The 20,871-nt window shown below is 40.6% G+C and overlaps 1 protein-coding gene across 2 annotated transcripts; it reads left to right on the top strand.

Annotated features, from left to right (window-relative positions):
* Positions 1-7,537: 7,537 nt before the first annotated feature.
* LOC124281634 (ganglioside GM2 activator-like) lies at positions 7,538-16,071 on the top strand. 2 transcript variants are annotated; one of them, XR_006899949.1, is made up of 5 exons: positions 7,538-7,668; positions 11,630-11,797; positions 12,661-12,829; positions 13,815-14,200; positions 15,896-16,071. XR_006899949.1 is itself a non-coding variant. In XM_046717568.1 (5 exons), exons 1-5 carry the CDS (start codon positions 7,627-7,629, stop codon positions 15,942-15,944), a joined length of 564 nt encoding a protein of 187 aa, XP_046573524.1. In that variant the 5' UTR covers positions 7,538-7,626; the 3' UTR covers positions 15,945-16,071. The 2 variants fall into 2 exon arrangements, 1 of the variants encoding a protein (XP_046573524.1); XM_046717568.1 differs by having other exon boundaries at positions 13,815-13,950.
* The last annotated feature ends 4,800 nt before the right edge of the window (positions 16,072-20,871 follow it).

Here is a 20,871-nt window from a genome sequence, read left to right as displayed (position 1 = left end):
TGGGGTCACGATGGTTCGTGTTTACAACTCAACGAGTCACATGGTGATATTACTGAGAGGTGTCGCGTCGTTTCGGTTGAATACTTTAGTGGGGTTGTATTCAGGAAGTTCAGAATAGAGTGAAAGGTTCCAAGGCAACAGACACATTACAAAAGCCTCGAATGATTGCGAGGCGTGTTCACCGAGCTTCGATGCCGGCTTTATCGGTTATAAATATCTAATCGATGCATGGTCTGCTGTTAATACCCGGTGACCAAGATCAAGTAATGCTTTGTATTTCCGTATCACAATGAAATGCGGCCAAATCAGGTTCCTCGTGAACACCGGACGAATTATGGGTTTTCCTTGTTACAATCGATTGCTAAGGTATTGCGAAATTTTCCCCATGTTCGTTGGTATTTTGTCATGTGTGTTTACAGGTAGACTAGCATATCGTCTCTGAAATGAACAGTTTACAACAAAAACGGTACCGTTAATAAATATAATGAAAGGCGAACAGAGACTTTCGTCTGTGGTAATCTAGCTAGACTTGCCACATATTCAAGACTTGCATGGGCTGTCTTGGATATGTTTATCTCAGGGTATAGATACCCTCCATACGATCTATGACATTGACAACCCGTGAAGGTCCGGGCTAGAATGAACCTTCAGTAACCCATGCTTGTCGTAAGAGGCGACTAACGGGATCGAGTGGTCAGGCTCGCTGGCTTGGCTGACACATGTCATCGGTTCCCATTTGCGCAGATCGATGCTCATGCTGTTGATCACTGGATTATCTGGTCCAGACTCGATTATTTACAGACTGGAATATTGCTGAGTGCGGCGTAAAACTAAACTCACTCACTCACTATGACATTGACAGACCAGTAAGTATGAGATCGAAGCGATGAACTCATTTTGTTCCGTGGGGATTCGAACCCGGGTCTTCGGCGTGACGAGCCAACGCTTTAACCACTAGACTACCCCACCGCCCCGATTTATGAAACAGTAAATATAGCCCGTGAGTATTAAATATGGAAACCAGTATAGGCGACGGTTGAGGGTACTGGAGGGGACGGGACTCGTGTGATTCAATCAGTACGCACACCACACCTTCCCACTCACCCACATACCCACAAATAACACACCTACGTTAAACATGCACGTTTACATTCAAGTAATCAACGTTCCGTTTTTATTTTCAGTTACATAAATGATTTCACGTTACAATACGTTTTGAGGTGACACATGAATATGTACATTTAACGTTATGCATAGGCGGATCCAAAGGGGTGCACAGCCAACCCCAACCTCACCCCACCCCACCCCTCCTTTTGTCCTGAAAGTTTATCAAATGACCATTGAAACTCTCGTGAAAACGGTTGAAAATGAACTGTGCAACCCCCCCCCTTTCTCAAGAAGCTGCATCCACCCCTGTTATGTTATTATTATCATATAGTTCTCTATCTATTCAGTTATAGAGCCTCCATAGATCAGCACTAACAATATGATCAGGCAGGATTTTCACCTTTGTTAGTTTTACACGAACGAGTGAGTTGGGATGAGGAGAGTTTAACCAGAGATGAATCTAAGCCATGATTACTGTCTGGATTGTTTTAAGGGTTTGATTTGAGGCTGCCTGTATTACCCCCGTCGTTTGGAAATTTCTTTGGAAGTGTGGGAACGCTTATTAGAGAAAATACAGTACATGTTATCAAGTATAATAGGTATCACTGTATCATATAACTCGTATCTCCGGCCTTGGCCACAGTTCGACCTGTGTGGAGAAAGACTGCAGATTTCTCAATCAAAGTTCACCTGATGATTACACTGTTCCATTTTCATTGTCGTAACTCTATAGTTTATCATAGGCTTACGAAGTTCGTAGGCTTACGAATGTCGTAGCGCTACGAACGCTTTCTGGATCGGGACCCAGTGTCGCGTTAGGTTCGCGTTATGATTTGGAGAACATTGTTTAGGATACATTAACTGATATAATTAATTCTTATGCGCCATATATCCCGATAGAAAAGTCACGAATAGATGTACGAGATCTAGAAAACGTACATTGTCACCAGCGTCATCGATGAGACTCACTCTCAGTCAGGGAGTATACTAAAGCACTGTCGGAAAGGCTAGAAAAATGCTTTTTAGCCTTAATATCTTTACAAAGGTGATAAATATACTATGTTGTCAATATATCAACTCGCCTATTGTCTACCTAATTTTTATTTCAATCGATTTAACATTCCGATGCATTTAAAGGGCAGTTTACAGGAGAGAATTTGGTACCAAAACAGCAACTTAAGATTTTTTCAGTTCAACAACAGAAATCTGAAATAGTCTTTACATTTATGCTAATAATACAGGTGGTGTAAAAAATATGAATTAACGTTTTTCCTAAACAAATAAATGTTGAATGTTTGTGTTACTTTACTTAATTATCGTTTTCTTTATTGAAGAAATATTAATATAAATGTTAAGTCTTGATAAATAAGTTTCCCGTCATGCATGCACATCTTTATCACAGCGTCCACTATGGCCAACGATTTGCAGTCGATTGTTGCAAAGGTTTATAGTTTTTTTTCTGCTTAAAAACGACAGAGGTAAACCTTTCATTAGTTTAGAAAGGGTTAATTACAGAACGTGTAGAGCTGTTGGCATGTCTTACCAACAAGTTTACAATATTGTAAACAAATCAGACAAGACAGGGACCGTCTCAAATGCAAAACCGGGACGTAAAACCATCCTTGACAACTTTGACAAGGGAGTGCTTAGACGGGCGGTCTACAAACTTTATGAGAAGAAAAATATATATATTCTAAAGAAGCTACACCAGTGACTTCGTTAAATCTGTGGCCAATGTTCACAACTAGATTAAACTGACCGAATTACATCCATATTTTTTCATTGAAATAAACTGTTGACATGCAAAACATTTATTAAAACGTTGCACATTTCTACAATCAATCGATAAGATAACACAAGTGATAGGATTCTTTCCAATGTACAGTAATTCGTATGTTTATTTCAAAACAAACACACATGCACAAATGATCCCTTATATAACTGATACGTATACTATACGTACACATATTCAACATTTTGCAGAAAACATCTATTGAGATGACCCCTCGCCCGAGCGTGTGCTCACGTGTCAATTTCACCTGTCGATACCGTGCATGCTGATGACGTAACACAGGCAGTTAATGTTTGTTTCAAATAACGTCCCACTACCCCCTTATTTTTCTAAGTTTTTGGTATTTTCATCAGTAAAAACACATTTTAGAGCATGTCTCAAAATTTATTCCCTCGGTCTACATTAGGTAGATGTTTCTTGAAGTGATATTTGTTATTTAAGTAACTGTAATACCTCTGAATTTTAAATATAAGTCAAAAAGCATTTTTCTAGCATTTCCGACAGTACTTTTAGTAGTTAGTCAACATAACCGATGATGAATACACGGTGCTCTGTAGAGAGTGCTCCAATGTAAGATGGTATATTTGTTGTCGGACTTCCATTTTATGGTCCCCCGAGTCTCTATCGCTGACTTTGGGGGCTGGTGATTTGGTGCCGAACTCTGAGAGGGTCGGCTCGATTCCCGGCTGAGACACACCTCCCAAAAGTTCTGGAATTTGTACTTTACTTAGAGTGTATTACTCGAAAGATAACGTGTTACGTAAGCATTAATTGGTAAGTCATGCACAACGCATCCTGAAGTAATATTTGTTTAATCCCAACAAAATGTGTTTCTTGGTTTAATGGTTTTATCTGGGGAAGCCTGCATTGGCAGTATTAGGTTGTTCTTCCAACGATTATATGAATATAACGGCACGAGCATGGCGTGCTGTAGACTTGCACAAGTCTCTGAGGTAATAACTAATAGGTTAACTTAATTTCTAAAAAATATAGATATTCCTCTTGCAGGCTGGCATAACAGAGAGGCGCCCTTGTGCGGTCCGCGCGTCTAGACTTGCCTCTCTGGAGGGTTGAATTACTATACATCCATGAGCTCAGCATTCAGTACAACCTTGGAGCAAGGCTAGGCGTGTAGCAGTTTGCAAAGTTGCACTCGCCGGTCTTGTATGGTAATGCATTGTAAGTAGACATTTATTTCCGGCTAAAGGTGAGTCGTTAACTGCCAGTTTATGTACCACCTGATATTACCTGAAACATCTATTTCAGTGTTATAGCCTTGAACTCATGTTACACAAGCAGTATCCACAGTGCAAGGTCCACACTCTGAATCTGACAACAACTGGGCAGGCCACCACACGTTTGATCAACAATGTAGGGATGTCTCAACACAGGAGAAAGCACCTGTCAAAGGCGAGATCCACAACACTGTTGTATAGTTAGGTCACAATGGCGACGTAAATATATCAACGACTATAACAAGTGAAGACATTAGATTTCTACCTTAGCAAATTCATTACAAATGACTATTGTGTAGAACGTCATCATTCGCTTACCAAGGTCATTACAAATGACTGCGGTGTACAACATCATTCTCTTACCAAGGTCATCATTACAAATGACTGCGGTGTACAACATCATACACTTACCAAGGCCATTACAAAATGACTGCGGTGTACAACATCATACACTTACCAAGGTCATCATTACAAATGACTGCGGTGTACAACATCATACACTTACCAAGGCCATTACAAATGACTGCGTTGTACAACATCATACACTTACCAAGGTCATCATTACAAATGACTGCGGTGTACAACATCATTCTCTTACCAAGGTCATCATTACAAATGACTGCGATGTACAACATCATACACTTACCAAGGCCATTACAAATGACTGCGGTGTACAACATCATACACTTACCAAGGCCATTACAAATGACTGCGTTGTACAACATCATACACTTACCAAGGCCATTACAAATGACTGCGTTGTACAACATCATACACTTACCAAGGCCATTACAAATGACTGCGTTGTACAACATCATACACTTACCAACAAATGGCCTGCGTTACAACATGACTGCGTTGTACAACATCATACACTTACCAAGGCCATTACAAATGACTGCGTTGTACAACATCATACACTTACCAAGGCCATTACAAATGACTGCGTTGTACAACATCATACACTTACCAAGGCCATTACAAATGACTGCGGTGTACAACATCATACACTTACCAAGGCCATTACAAATGACTGCGTTGTACAACATCATACACTTACCAAGGTCATCATTACAAATGACTGCGGTTACAACATCATTACACTTGTACAACATCACCTTACCAAGGTCATCATTACAAATGACTGCGTTGTACAACATCATACACTTACCAAGGCATCACTAATGACTGCGTTGTACAACATTGTACAAATGACTGCGTTGTACAACATCATACACTTACCAAGGTCATCGTACCAAGGCCATTACAAATGACATCATTCACAAATAAAATGACATCATTCACTTACCAAGGCCATTACAAATGACATCTTCATACACTTACCAAGGCCATTACAAATGACTGCGTTGTACAATGGCCATCATTACAAATGACTGCGGTGTACTGGTCATCTTTACTTACAAGGTCATTACAAATGACTGCGGTGTACAACATCATCATACAAGGTCATTACAAATTACAAATGACTGCGGTGTACAACATCATACACTTACCAAGGCCATTACAAATGACTGCGTTGTACAACATCATTCATACACTTACCAAGGCAACATTACATTACAAATGACTGCGTTGTACAACATCATACACTTACCTTACCAAGGCCATTACAAATGACTGCGGGTGTACAACATCATTCATTACCAAGGCCATTACAAATGACTGCGTTGTACAACATCATTCACTTACCAAGGCCATTATAAAATGACTGCGGTGTACAACATCATACACTTACCAAGGCCATTACAAATGACTGCGTTGTACAACATCATACACTTACCAAGGCCACTACAAATGACTGCGGTGTACAACATCATACACTTACCAAGGCCATTACAAATGACTGCGGTGTACAACATCATACACTTACCAAGGCCATTACAAATGACTGCGGTGTACGACAACACTCAAAAACCAATAAAGCTGTTTTAATGATTATCTCACGAAACATTAAATGTGCACCTGTCAACCAGTCATGTTAGCTGACATAAATGTAACACATTCGACAGTATTGATGATAAATGAAACGAGTATACAATACTCTCGTTAATTTTACCAATGAGCTGAGCGTTTTGTCGACATAAAGCGGAGGTTGAATCATCAAAGGAACATTAGCGAGACCAAATGTTACAATAAACTATGCGTCGGAAGTATATCTACAGCAATGACTAATAGAAATAGATTGGGGAATTGTGAATTTATTTTCCCGAGGAATTCCTCAATAAGACAATAACAACCTCTTCCGCTATCCGCGATGAGCAATGGTTTCAACCATGTTACTTCTCTTATCGTGTACCGAATTGAAGCGTGAACGATTGCTGGTACACAGGAGCAATGGGTGGTGGATATGGTACTGGCCAGGATTCTATCGTGTTGTTTTACATGCAGTTTTTTTAACCAATCCATTCTGTTACCAAATATCCCCTTTTGGCGTGCTCTCTCTCTCTCTCTCTCTCTCTCTCTCTCTCTCTCTCTCTCTCTCTCTCTCTCTCTCTCTCTCTCTCTCTCTCTCTCTCTCTCTCTCTCTCACACAGCGGTTGCCAGCGGGCATTCGAGGGGTCTGTTCAACGAGGATGACACGACTGGCTAAGTAACGTCCTCTGTACAAAAGGCGGAAACGGGAAATTAACTTAAAGGCCATCATGGGGAAGTGTTTATTTCCAGATGAACTGACAACAGATATAACAGACTTTGACCTGTACTTCTGATATATGAAAGCATTTCCCTATAGAAATTCGGAAAGTCGTTACGTCTCTGTACTTTATATCATTATATCACACACCCCTCTGGTAAAGAGTGAGTATGTGTGAGTTGTGTAACATGCCGCTTTGAACATGTTTTTAAGCCACTCACCTTGATACTGGAGGGAATCCAAAAGCGACACGGGGCCTATACGTTCATATTCAATATTCAGACCCATCTACGTGGACTTTATCAAAGGTATATTGGACATGTTTGTGCTACAGTGACAGAGTAAAATAGTGATTAGGAATATTAATTTCAGAAGCTGTGAGGTGTTATGATAATACGTGGAGTGGGCGTCTGAATATAGATTTTAATAAATGACGATGTTGTTAATGTACGTATGTGAAAAAATATATTTTGTATGCCCCTAGGGGTTTATTTTATATCAATTGTATCTATACCATCAGGCAATAACTGTCGTTAAGTTTGATTATAAAATATTTCGCTGATATTCGAATGTAACTGCTGAAGTATGAAACTGAATTGATTACACCTGCTAACACGAAAGAGCAATTCCAGCACATATTAATGTTCGTTTCAATTATATGAGTAAATGACATTGATATTAATAATGAATTCTCCCGCGGCCCCCAGCTTAAACATCGACAGAAGCAATTCGAGATGAGGTCGTTGACGGACATAGCGGTTCAAAGCTGTATAACTTTAACATTCATCCTCGCTATCGAAGGAATAATATATGATCACAAGAAGCTTCTGTTTAACCCGATGCCCCAATCGAATTTCCTTGATTCCAGTCGTAAGTATGAGGTACGTCTTCGCAATGGCTGTTTCGACATTTTAGTCGCCGCAACTGTCCCTCCAATTGTTTTGTAAACTTGCAAATTAAGCTGGTAGTGCGTGACTGCACGTTGATCAACACAAATTTTATAGGAATGTTTAAAGCTGTATACCTGTTGATTCGTAATTATATTACTTTATGAATACAATAAAATTGTTTTTTCACAGCTGGCATCAGATGGTTTGCATCATATTTAATGATGGTTTCAATAATACAGGTAAACTGTTTGTCATGCTTGTGTTTTTGTTCAGAGGCTCGTCCATGTTGCGACTCAGAATACATCGCCATTCTTCTTGGGGAGTCTGATATGACATAGTATCTCTGACGACAGTGCTGTGCTGTCAATACCTGTCATCTGTAAGGTCTGAGAGTCCTAATTCTTTGACCCCGGAGTCGCCTGGACATATACCCCATATGATGCGTCGCTGATGACGTCATTGTTAGGAATCAACTGGGGAGATATATATATATGATTTGTGAACTTACTTCATTTTCGAATACATTTGCTAACTGCAGCAAATTTCTTTGATGTTTGTTGGTTTCAGTTCTATTACGGCGAGTGAGTGAGTTTAGTTTTACGCCGCTTTAAGCAATATTCCAGCAATATCACGGCTGGGACAACAGAAATGGGCTTCACACATTGTACCCATGTGCCCGGGTCTTCGGCGTGACAAGCTAACACTTTAAGCACTAGGCTACCCCACCGCCCCCTGAATAGAAAATGATGAGTATGTAATTCTTTGTAATGTGCAAGCGTAAACGTTGTACTCGGTTTGGCGACTCCCAATGTCTGACATTGACAAAGTATACTGCTGCCAGGAGCACTGTCCCTCTGGCACTCTGGGTTATGCGGAAGGTTCAGTGTTCAGGAGTCTTAGTTTGTCCCCAAAAAGAGAAACAAAGAAGAACTCATTTACATTGAATAGTTCCAGTTCCAGAGTTCCAGTTCCAGAGTTCCAGTTGGGTGGCAGATTTCTGACCCTGAGGAAAATCTAGAATTCACGAGGGTTTGTGCATTAAAGCTTACATGCAACGCAAAACACAACTTTGCAGATTCTGATACCTTTCGGCATGGACGTACAGTAACAAATTATCAAAAAACCCAAAAATGAGCATGTATTTACAAAACTCAACATCTCCATACACACACAAAGAGCCCTGAGTGTATCAGTAAATGAACCAACCAATGAAAGACTTCGGTACACTTACGTGCACGCCAACCCGCTCTGACTGGGTTCGGTATCCCGGGTGCTTCGTTTCGAGGGAAGTAAACCCAAGTACAAAATATTTACACTTTTGATTTGTGAATGTACGTTTCTGATTAATTTATTTGGTTTTTCTTAATCAGCAGTGTATATAATATGTCATGAATAAATGATAATTTGTGTTTTAATTATGTTTCTTTTTTTGGTTGCATCTAAGCTTTAAAGTAAGGTGGCACGGGGATAACATAAATCGGGGATTGTGACACTCTCTAGGCTTCCTGGGAGAAATCCAACTGGGTGCCTTAACTGCGTGGAACAAGGGCGCTGGGCCAATATCATCTAACTGTACAGGGATCATCCCACCCCCTTTGGTTAATTTAACTTGACGACTGTTACCTGTTGGTTTCAAATTTGAAATCTGGAATCAGATCGATTCCCCACATGGGTACAATGTGTGAAGCCCATTTCGGGTGTCCCAGCCGTGATGTTGCTGGAATATTGCTAAAGGCGGCGTAAATCCAAACTCACTCACTCACCGTAACAGAACTGAAACCAACAAACATCAAAGAAATTTTCTGCAGTTAATAAATGCATTCGAAAATGAAGTAAGTTCACAAATCATATATTATATCTCACCAATCGATTCCTGACAATGACGTCATCAGCGACGCATCATATGGGGTATATGTCCAGGCGACTCCGGGATCAAGGAATTAGGACTCTCTGACCAGGCATTGACAGCACAGCACTGTCGCCAGATATACTATGTCATATCCTCCAGTCAACATACAAAAACTGATCCAGACTCCCCAAGAAGAATGGCGATGTATGCCACGTGGCATCATCAGTCGACTAACTTTTTGTGTGCGCCGGATAGTATTTTCTTGTGGTGCTACATGCTATTAAAATGACGCCATTGAACTTGGGCGGCTTTAGATGTGTGTACCCATTGTCCATTATACTGAAAGCTTTCCCACTTCAGCAGGGAAACCGTCATGCTAATATTGGTTTACAGTCATATACCTGTTGTGGTATTAATTATAAATAAATCTATGACGATAGTAAAGTTGCTTCTTTATATATTTTAATATGGATTATTATGACAATAACGACGACGATGATGATGGTATAACGTCAATAACATATTGATTTACTTGAGGTTGCAATGAATGAAATTACAGCTTCTTTGAATAGGTTAAAGGTTACAGTTACACATTGACCTTCCTTATCCATCCTTGTTTGTTTTTCATGATCTTCAACTGTGATCAATGCTTCTTACGCTTTCACTACCGGACGTTGGCATCCATGGATTTAATTTGTGAAGAATGCTGAAATATGACATTCCATATACTTACTTACTTTCTTACGTTCAGCTTGTAATCCGTTTTGCCGATAAACAGTGTAATCCGTTTTGCCGATAAACAGTGTCATCCGTTTTGCCGATAAACAGTGTAATCCGTTTTACCGATAAATTGTGTAATCCGTTTTGCCGATAATACTGTGTAATCCGTTTTGCCGATAAACAGTGTCATCCGTTTTGCCGAAAAACAGTGTCATCCGTTTTGCCGATAAACAGTGTAATCCGTTTTACCGATAAGCAGTGTCATCCGTTTTGCCGATAAACAGTTGTAATCCGTTTTAATGATAAACAGTGCAATCCGTTTTGCCGATAAACTGTGTAATCCGTTTTGCCGATAAACTGTGTAATCCGTTTTGCCGATAAAGTGTCATCCGTTTTGCCGAAAAACAGTGTCATCCGTTTTGCTGATAAACAGTGTAATCCGTTTTACCGATAAGCAGTGTCATCCGTTTTGCCGATAAACAGTGTAATCCGTTTTGCCGATAAACTGTGTAATCCGTTTTGCCGAAAACAGTGTCATCCGTTTTGCCGAAAAACAGTGTCATCCGTTTTAAACAGTGTAATCGCCGATAAACAGTGTAATCCGTTTTACCGATAAGCAGTGTCATCCGTTTTGCCGATAAACAGTGTAATCCGTTTTACCGATAAATTGTGTAATCCGTTTTGCCGATAAACTGTGTAAATCCGTTTTGCTTTGATAAACAGTGTCATCCGTTTTTGCCGAAAACAGTGTCATCCGTTTTGCCGATAAACAGTGTCATCCGTTTTGCCGAAAAACAGTGTCATCCGTTTTGCCGATAAACTGTGTAATCCGTTTTAATGATAAACAGTGCAATCCGTTTTGCCGATAAACTGTGTAATCCGTTTTGCCGATAAACTGTGTAATCCGTTTTGCCGATAAAAGTGTCATCCGTTTTGCCGAAAAACAGTGTCATCCGTTTTGCTGATAAACAGTGTAATCCGTTTTACCGATAAGCAGTGTCATCCGTTTTGCCGATAAACAGTGTAATCCGTTTTACCGATAAGCAGTGTAATCCGTTTTGCCGATAAACCGTAATCCGTTTTGCCGATAAACGAGTGTAATCCGTTTTACCGATAAACAGTGTCATCCGTTTTGCCGAAAAACAGTGTCATCCGTTTTGCCGATAAACTGTGTAATCCGTTTTACCGATAAACAGTGCAATCCGTTTTGCCGATAAACTGTGTAATCCGTTTTGCCGATAAACAGTGTCATCCGTTTTGCCGATAAACAGTGTAATCCGTTTTACCGATAAGCAGTGTCATCCGTTTTACCGATAAACAGTGACCGTCATCGATGAAAGGAATAACTTTAGCTTTGAAACGTATTTCACATTTGATTTACAGGAGGTAACGAAGCTGTCAGAGTATAAGTTTGAGAACTGTGGAAATGTATCTGGCGAGAACTTCATCGTCACAAACCTGGTCTTTTCCCCCGACCCGCTTGTCTTTCCTGGGACGTTCAATTTGTCCTTCGAAGCTGAACTCAAGAAAGACGTACCAGACAACCTCAAGGTACGTATGGAGTGAGTAAAGACGTATGACACAGATATTGTACCACCCTGCGTGACACGTATAAGTGAGTGAGTGAGTGAGTTTAGGTTTGCGCTGCACTCAGCAATATTCCAGCTATATGTACATCATCTAGTCTGGACCAGACAATCCAGTGATCAACAGCATGAGCATCGATCTACGCAGTTGGGAACCGATGACATGTGTCAACCAAGTCAGCAAGCCTGACCACCCAATCTCGTTCGTCGCCTCTTACGACAAGCATGGGTTGCTAAAGACCAATATTCTTGCGTCAGGTCAAGTTTCTAATCAGCCAAGCAGCATCAATGGCTTACATTTTCACCGCATATATGATTTCTGTATCTCGAAAATTAGCCAATCAGCATCAACGGCTTACCTTTTCGCTGCATATATGATTTCTGTATCTCGAGATGTCGACATTTGGTTATGAACTAAAAGCACAACAATGCGATCAGGAGAACACAACTCTTTACTTCCCAGCAGCAATTTTATACCCTTGAAGATCCGGTTTAACATTGTCTTCAGTCTTCAGCTGGTCGTAAAAGACACATGTCATCGTATCCCAAATGTGTAGATCGATGTTCATGATGTTGGTCCAGACTCAATTATTTACAGACTCCCGCCACATAGCTGGAGAAGTGCGGCAAATAAACAAACAAATCCTAGCAGCAATTCTCAAATTTCTCGCGTTGTTACTTAAAATTAAACCATAAACATTCTCAATATAATGAAACCAAGGAAATTGTATACATTAAGTAAGTTGTCCATAATCTCAAAGAATAATTCCAATATCACCGTCATTTATACGTACAGTGGTAAAACTATATTTTTTTGTACTTCCGTAGGCTGTCGTTCAGATGTCTGAGAGAGTTAATAACCAGGATGTACCACTACCGTGTGTAGGGAATGTTGGTAGCTGCGTCTACGACGACCTGTGCACCATCCTCAAAGATGTCGAGTGTCCCCAGGAATTTGGAACTGCTAATGTGCCGTGTAAATGCCCCCTTCAAAGCGGTAAGTAACTCCCTGCAGTGCAAGTATGTGACTCGCCAGCAGTTGCAGACGAGTTCCAATATATATTTCGCTGTCCTGCTTGTCATGAATGTAGAAGAAAATTTGTATCAACCAAATTGTTCAAACACTCAAATATGTATCTTATAGAATCCTGTTTGCTACTTTAGATAATACTGTTTTAAAAAACCTAGCGTAAATGTTATCTGTTCTACTATAACAAAAGTTAGATAATAGACATGTTATACCAACAACTGAATTTCTACAATATATTGTTATACTCCGCCGCCATTTTGACTGTGTAATAATTGATGTGTGTGATATGTACTCTTATACCACCATAGGTGGTCCATTGAGAATAAAGTGTAGTTAAGTGAAAACCCTCCATCATAATAAAGTGATAATTCGGCAAAATAGGTTAATGTCCCAAGACTTCCAACAATATGCATCAGAATGTAGTACTAACTGAATTTATAATGTCAAATGCATAATAGGAGTGATTCCGTAGGATTTTCTTTGGCTAACAAAGGAACTTTTGTTTGCGTTCATGTTTCCAAATAAGAAAATACGTCCGGCCCCGCCCCCTTACTGACGACTGAATCCCAAAAGCCTTCATGTGTATCACTTTTAAATGCCGTTCAAAGACTTTACTGATGCCTCACTGGCTGACAATAGAATGGGCGAAGGTGATGTTGCATTGTAAAGTGGATGGATGCCTCTGATTATTTTTATTGTCTCCAAAGTTTCTTTTGTATAATGATACGTATTTATTTACATATATTACTTGTTATCGAAAATACTATCAAAATAATTCGTATGTTGTCCTAAGTCAATAGAATTATGTATTGATTACAATACCTTATCAATCAATTATGGCGTTGTCAGTTTAAAAGCGGTAAAGACGTCCCCAATCAGCATTGGTTTAGGTATTCTACCGACAGCTGAAACGTTGTTTCACCTGAACTCACTAGGTCGTGTTTACTTCTAGGGCAACTACAGCCTCCCCGTGGCAACGTTCAACGTGTACACAGCCTTCCTGCTTCCCGGTGTCTACACCATCACTGTCAGCCTCACACACAACGACATCTACCTCGGATGCTACAAACTCGTAGCAACGTTCGCTTGTAAGCTTTGTATAGGTCATTTTTCAAGAGATCATTGTATTGGAGTAGTTCAATGCAAGAGGTATTCGTGTAGGATTGTCATATGACGGTCCGTGTCTTATTAGAAGCATTTGTATGAAAACAATATTCAAATATTGGAGTATAGAACACGCCCATGGTCAAATATGTTGTCCAGTGTGGAGACCCGTCAGCGTGACATCGCATCCGTCATCACTCGACCCTTGCCCTAGACTACAAGAAGAAGGTTTAAGTAAAAATATGACGCATCTGCGTATAACTTATTCGGTAAAAGAAACTTTCAGGAATATAGGTTTTTCATAATGCGTACATTTCTATGAATATGTCCCAGTTACATGTAATTGTGTTAAGACATATTTCATACATTAGCCTAACTCTCATGTGTTATATATTTATGAAAGCTTTGGGAAATATACGTGAATCAACACGCTGATTCTTTCAGCAAGGACCGCTATCGATTAGACGGTATCTAGTGGCACAAAATGGCCACGAGAGGTACACCTGGGCCCGGTTGTTCAATACTCGGTTATCTTAACCGCCGGTTAACTTCTAACGGCCGGTTAAATCCTTAACCGACCGTTAGGGAACCGAACGTTAAATATGCGTTGTTCAAAACATGGTTAGTCATGCCGTTAGCTATATCAAACATGTCAAACCAAAATCGGATAATTACTCGAAGTATTGACCTTCAAAAATAGCATATTAATCATCAATGATATCAAGTTTTTTTTATAAAATCTCTACTAATTCTGAATCGTTGCCGATAAACCTGGAATCGTGTTCAGATGTTTTCAGAAATACACTCACACGAACGCCCATGTGCACTTTGCGCCCTATTGGTTAGTGTTTACAAAATCACGTTTCGCGAAGGCCTGTATTGAGACGCCAATTGCATCATATTTAGCGGCGACAAATGCATCACTGAATTCTAAGGCTGGGATGGGTACTCGGGTACTCGAATCCGGGTCGGGTACAGCTGGAATCGAGTCTTATTTCTAGGAATCGAGTACCCGGAAAGGGAGAGAGCTCTGTAATGACAAGGGCAGACAATAGCTTGTGTTTTTCGCTTTTGACGTAACAAATATTTACATCATTGAGTGAGTGAGTGAGTGAGTAAGTTACAGTAGCAGCAGGAGTAACTCTTCGTCAGAATAATTTACAATATCGAAGTCCAGTCCACGATACACCCTATCTTTTCTTGGCCTCATGAAAGCAGTGTTAGCCATGAACGCCATTTGCGAGTTAACCACACTGTTAGACCGCCTCCGTGGTGTAGTGGTTAGAGTGTCCGCCCGGACAGCGGAGGGTCGCGGGTTCGATCCCCGACCGTGTCATACCAAAAGACGTTAAAATATGGTACTTGTTGGTCCCTGCCTGGCACTCGGCATTTCTGGGTACAACAAGGACTGGTCGGCTCGGAGTCAGTATAATGTGTCAGAGTGGGGTATTCATGCTTCACTGTGGCATGGTATCTCAGTGGGCTAGCACTATAAAACCAGCTTAAGTCTAGGCTAGTACAAGCAGCCGCACATACACATGCACGCACGTCGTCATATTCAATGAGCGACATATTCTCAAGCACGATGTTAAACCAATTTCACCTCAACTCACCTAACCACACTGTTAAAAAGTTATCGGCGGTCCTTAGGTGTGTTAACTTTACGTCACGTTAACAACCTGTTTAAAGTTAACAGAGTTATGAACAACAAGATAACCCTCTGTTATTAGTTAACGGTCGGTTAAATGTACTTAACGGCTGGTTAAAAGATAACCGAGTTTTGAACAACCGGGCCCAGATAGTCGTCTCTTCAATGCTTCACATCAGGGGGATGAGTGGCGGAGGGAAAGGTTCGCATTAATTTCTTTCGACCTGCACGCACAATTATCTGTTTGATGTTGGTTTTATATTGTGTGTCTTTTCTTGCAGGAGAGTAAGGCCTAATATGGCGTCAGCCTTGACAGATGAGGTTCGATAAGAAGCGAAAAGGTCTTTTTTAGATGTAAGGCGACTATTCGGGTTTTCTGTGTCAACTTTTAATAACTGGCAACCTTTACAGCATAAGTGAATAAAGTTATCACCCACACAGTGTCAGGGGATCCTTTCGCTGCTGTCTGTTATTTTCACCAGCTTTGTTGGTATATGAAAATACATAGTGACATTGACGACAGTATTATAGCGGTTGACAAACACAACTTGATCAATTACACCTAAACAGACCCTTATAGACTGGGAGTAAGTCATTTGTAAAAATTATGTACATCCATCACACACGGTTGTGAATAATTTGGACGTTTTCAGAGACAGATATTACAAAGAATGGCTTACATTTGTGCACAATAATACATTCATTCATCTAAAATATGAAATGTACGCTCACCGAATGCGAATGAGTGTTTCGTCAACAGCAGATCAGACTCGGTATCTCCTCAAATAAAAATATTTCGGATAAATTTTTGACCAAAAAATTAAATACTGCTGCAAGCCGAATCCAATGAAGATATTTCTGCAGATAAGGGCATTTAACTCTGAGCATCTTGACGGAGGTTGCGTATCCCTCGCTATTAGAAGTTACTGTAAAATCTGACTTTGAGGCTGCAGTCCGCCGGGTGGTATTGAAGAGCATCACTTATTAGCGTTCAGTCATCGAAGATTAGAGGGCTATTCCTCACCACGTATTTAGATTTGCTGGAAACCTGCTTATCCAGGACTCTATTTGTCCAGATACCTTGCATACCGGATGAAGTTACGTGAACGAAATATAAACTACATAAAAGCTTCATTTAGCCGGAAATCCTGTTTCCGGATCCGGAATTTCACAGCACCATCAAAGGGGCGGCTTGATCTGTGTTAATCTACCCGTACCATTACACATACACTGTTACACAAATAACGTTCATATTATATCAGGACTTCTGATGTAATATATTTCATCAATTATATTTAAAATTTCGTCAATATGCGGAGACGGGTAATTATATTTAAAGGTCGTGTCAAAATAGTCATTTTTCATCTGAGCTGAGAACTGACATGCGATATTAGATGTAACTGTCATTTTCGTTTTTGCGCCCATATAACCTACAAGTGAATATACTTTATAGTATAATTGTCACTTTAATATTGGAGCAAATCCTAAAGTGATGGCCTACACGTGCATATCCATGCCGCCACCACCAGTGGTCCATCCCCCCACTACACCCTCTCACACACACACACACACACACACACACACACACACACACACACACACACACACACACACACACACACACACCAATCAGATTCCTTTAATTACCAAACATAACAGTACAAACTACAGTTACAACTCCTCAGGAGCTAGCTAATGACAAACAGTAAGATCTGGTGTTATGACAGTAAATGTTTGTAAAATGTAGATCTGGTGTTATGACAGTAAATGTCTGTAAAATGTAGATCTGGTGTTATGACAGTAAATGTGTGTAAAATGTCTGAGGTGTTATGGTGTTATGACAGTAAATGTCTGTAAAATGTAGATCTGGTGTTATGACAGTAAATGTCTGTAAAATGTAAACCTGGTGTTATGACAGTAAATGTCTGTAAAATGTAGTTCCGGTGTTATGACAGTAAATGTCTGTAAAATGTAAACCGAGTGTTAGGACGGTACATGTTTGTAAAATGTAGATCTGGTGTTATGACAGTAAATGTCTGTAAAATGTAGATCTGGTGTTATGACAGTAAATGTCTGTAAAATTTAGGTCTGGTTTTATGACAGTAAATGTCTGTAAACTATTGATTTGGTGTTATGACAGTAAATGTCTGTAAAATGTAGATCTGGTGTTATGACAGTAAATGTCTGTAAAATGTAGACCTGGTGTTATGACAGTAAATGTCTGTAAAATGTAGATCCGGTGTTTTCCCCACGTTGGGCGATATATGTCGACACATTGATGGCTGACTGCTGATTAACTTCCATATGGTTGTCTTTGTGTGGCCTACCAATCCACCAGCAGGAGTACCCCAAACTGGGTCAATATTGGTGGGTGCTGAGGTTCTGGCGTCCACTGTCCTTCTGAGGTCCTCCCGCTGATACTCCGTTGTGCTGTCCTTATCTGCAGGACATCGGTGTCCACTAACGTAATTTCTGATTGATGTGACGACAAGAACGTGAGCTGAAATATGACGTTTACTTTCCACCGTTCTCAATGAACTGAGAATATTTACCAGGTTTGAAAGGTATAATTCACTTTTGGGTACAGGAAGACAAGCTGTCGTTGTACAGGTTAGAATACAGGTTTGATAGCTGCAATATGTCTCCCGAAAACATTGTCGTCGGGAATTTGTGACGTTCAATATGTCCATCCATCCATAAATTGACAAAGGGTGTTACCCGAATATACGCATCACATGCGTAAGTGTGGCGACATTTTTCAAAGATTAAAAGAAGTACTTCGTACATTTATATAGAACTTGCGCATGTGGAAATATGTTGTCCAGAGACAAGTAAGCGTGATCATTGTGAGGATTTTACTTGTACTTCACTCAACCTGCATACACAGGTACTGTCTTGTTTCATGCCGGCCCTGCTTATCTATTTTTGTCATTTTCTTTAACATTGCGTCAACCTTGATAGACGATGTTCCATAATCAGCAAAATGCTGATGTAAGACAACTATATACTAGTGTCACTTGTCAAAACCCCACAAATTTTGCAACACGAATTTAAGTTGTGCCATTGTTTCGGACAAAACATTAATCTTTCGATACGGTGTAACTTTCTGCACGTACAGTGCACAGAACTGCAGCAGAAAAAAATCAAAATAAGTAAATGAAACCTTTAAAATAACTGCTTAACACCGAAACCAGTGGTGTTTGTTGGGCAGGTGAAGGCAAATAGACCCTACTGATGGTCGAAATTGCCCACCATCATAGCGTTGGCGCATCCCGAAGTAATAGAAGTGACTGTAAAATCATAATCTGTGGTTGTATCTCTCCGGGCGCCGGTGAACAAAGGCATTTACTTGATATATAATTTATTTACGTGTATTTATCGAAGATACTTGAACTATTGATAGTGTGTATCAAGTTGAATCTCACCGGGTGTTTAGTATTGCTTGTTTAGTTCATTACTTTTGTGCACAAATGTCGAGACCATGACGCCTACATTTGACCTTCCTGTACACAACAAACACTATGGGCAAATAGCCCTACTGGCGCCGATTTATCAGAGATGCTTGAACTATTGATAGTGTGTATCAAGTTGAATCTCACCGGGTGTTTAGTATTGCTTGTTTAGTTCATTACTTTTGTGCACAAATGTCGAGACCATGACGCCTACATTTTACCTTCTCGTACACAAAAACACTCCCGTGCTGAAAACAAAACGCATGTCTCCAAAGACAGGTAGGCTTTTACTGACTATCTGCACTGTAACTTATCACAACAGTATCGTAACTTGTCAGACAGACGGACATTATACTCGGTATTTACAGGCCTAATGGCCAATCAAACAGCTAGATGATCACAGTAGGTAATAGAATGCCATGTGTTAACAATAAAATATACTTTTTGTCGAAAGACATGTCAGGTTACTGTGGAGGGTCATTCCCAGGTGAAGCAGGCATAACACGGATGCCAAACAAACCATACTTCGTCATCACCGCGAACGACCTGTCAAATCCTAGATAGTTCGAAAACATAGACAGCTCTGTTTCAAGCAAATCAGCTCAGTGCCACGACACGCTGATCAAAGACATTTCTGAACGTGGATCGCAGGCAGCTCTACACTTCTGACACATTTAGTTCTGAACGTGGGTCACAGGCAGCTCTACACTTCTGACACATTTAGTTCTGAACGTGGATCACAGGCAGCTCTACACTTCTGACACATTTAGTTCTGAACGTGGATCACAGGCAGCTCTACACTTCTGACACATTTAGTTCTGAACGTGGATCACAGGCAGCTCTACACTTCTGACACATTCAGTTCTGAACGTGGATCACAGGCAGCTCTACACTTCTGACACATTTAGTTCTGAACGTGGATCACAGGCAGCTCTACACTTCTAAAACATCCAGCTCTGAACGTGGATCGCAGGCAGCTCTACACTTCTGACACATTCAGTTCTGAACGTGGATCACAGGCAGTCACTCTAGGCTGAACGTGGATCTCTACACTTCTGACACATTTAGTTCTGAACGTGGATCACAGGCTGAACGTGGATCACAGGCAGCTACACTTCTGACACATTCAGTTCTGAACGTGGATCACAGGCAGCTCTACACTTCTGACACATTCAGTTCTGAACGTGGATCACAGGCAGCTCTACACTTCTGACACATTTAGTTCTGAACGTGGATCACAGGCAGCTCTACACTTCTGACACATTCAGTTCTGAAACGTGGATCACAGGCAGCTCTACACTTCTGACACATTCAGTTCTGAACGTGGATCACAGGCAGCTCTACACTTCTGAAACATTCAGTTCTGAACGTGGATCACAGGCAGCTCTACACTTCTGAAACATTCAGTTCTGAACATTCAGTTCTGAACGTGGATCACAGGCAGCTCTACACTTCTGACACATTCAGTTCTGAACGTGGATCACAGGCAGCTCTACACTTCTGAAACATTCAGTTCTGAACGTGGATCACAGGCAGCTCTACACTTCTGACACATTCAGTTCTGAACGTGGATCACAGGCAGCTCTACACTTCTGACACATTCAGTTCTGAACGTGGATCACAGGCAGCTCTACACTTCTGACACATTCAGTTCTGAACGTGGATCGCAGGCAGCTCTACACTTCTGAAACATTTAGTTCAGCTCTAAAGTGGATCACACTACAGGCAGCTCTACACTTCTGGCACAGGCAGCTCTACACTTCTGACACAGGCAGCTCTACACTTCTGACACAGGCAGTTCTTAA

This window comes from Haliotis rubra, unplaced genomic scaffold (genome assembly GCF_003918875.1).
Source record: "Haliotis rubra isolate DU_JTF1 unplaced genomic scaffold, ASM391887v1 Scf286, whole genome shotgun sequence".
Classification (NCBI taxonomy): domain Eukaryota; kingdom Metazoa; phylum Mollusca; class Gastropoda; order Lepetellida; family Haliotidae; genus Haliotis; species Haliotis rubra.
The sequence above is the reverse complement of the archived record's forward strand: the minus strand, read 5'-3'. Positions and strand labels throughout refer to the sequence as shown.

Coding starts and splice junctions, on each gene's coding strand:
- LOC124281634 (XM_046717568.1), top strand. CDS start 7,627: ATGCCCCAATCGAATTTCCTTGATTCCAGTCGTAAGTATGAG. Junction 7,669..11,629: donor ATTCCAGTCGTAAGTATGAG/GTACGTCTTCGC, acceptor TTTGATTTACAG/GAGGTAACGAAGCTGTCAGA. Junction 11,798..12,660: donor ACGTACCAGACAACCTCAAG/GTACGTATGGAG, acceptor GTACTTCCGTAG/GCTGTCGTTCAGATGTCTGA.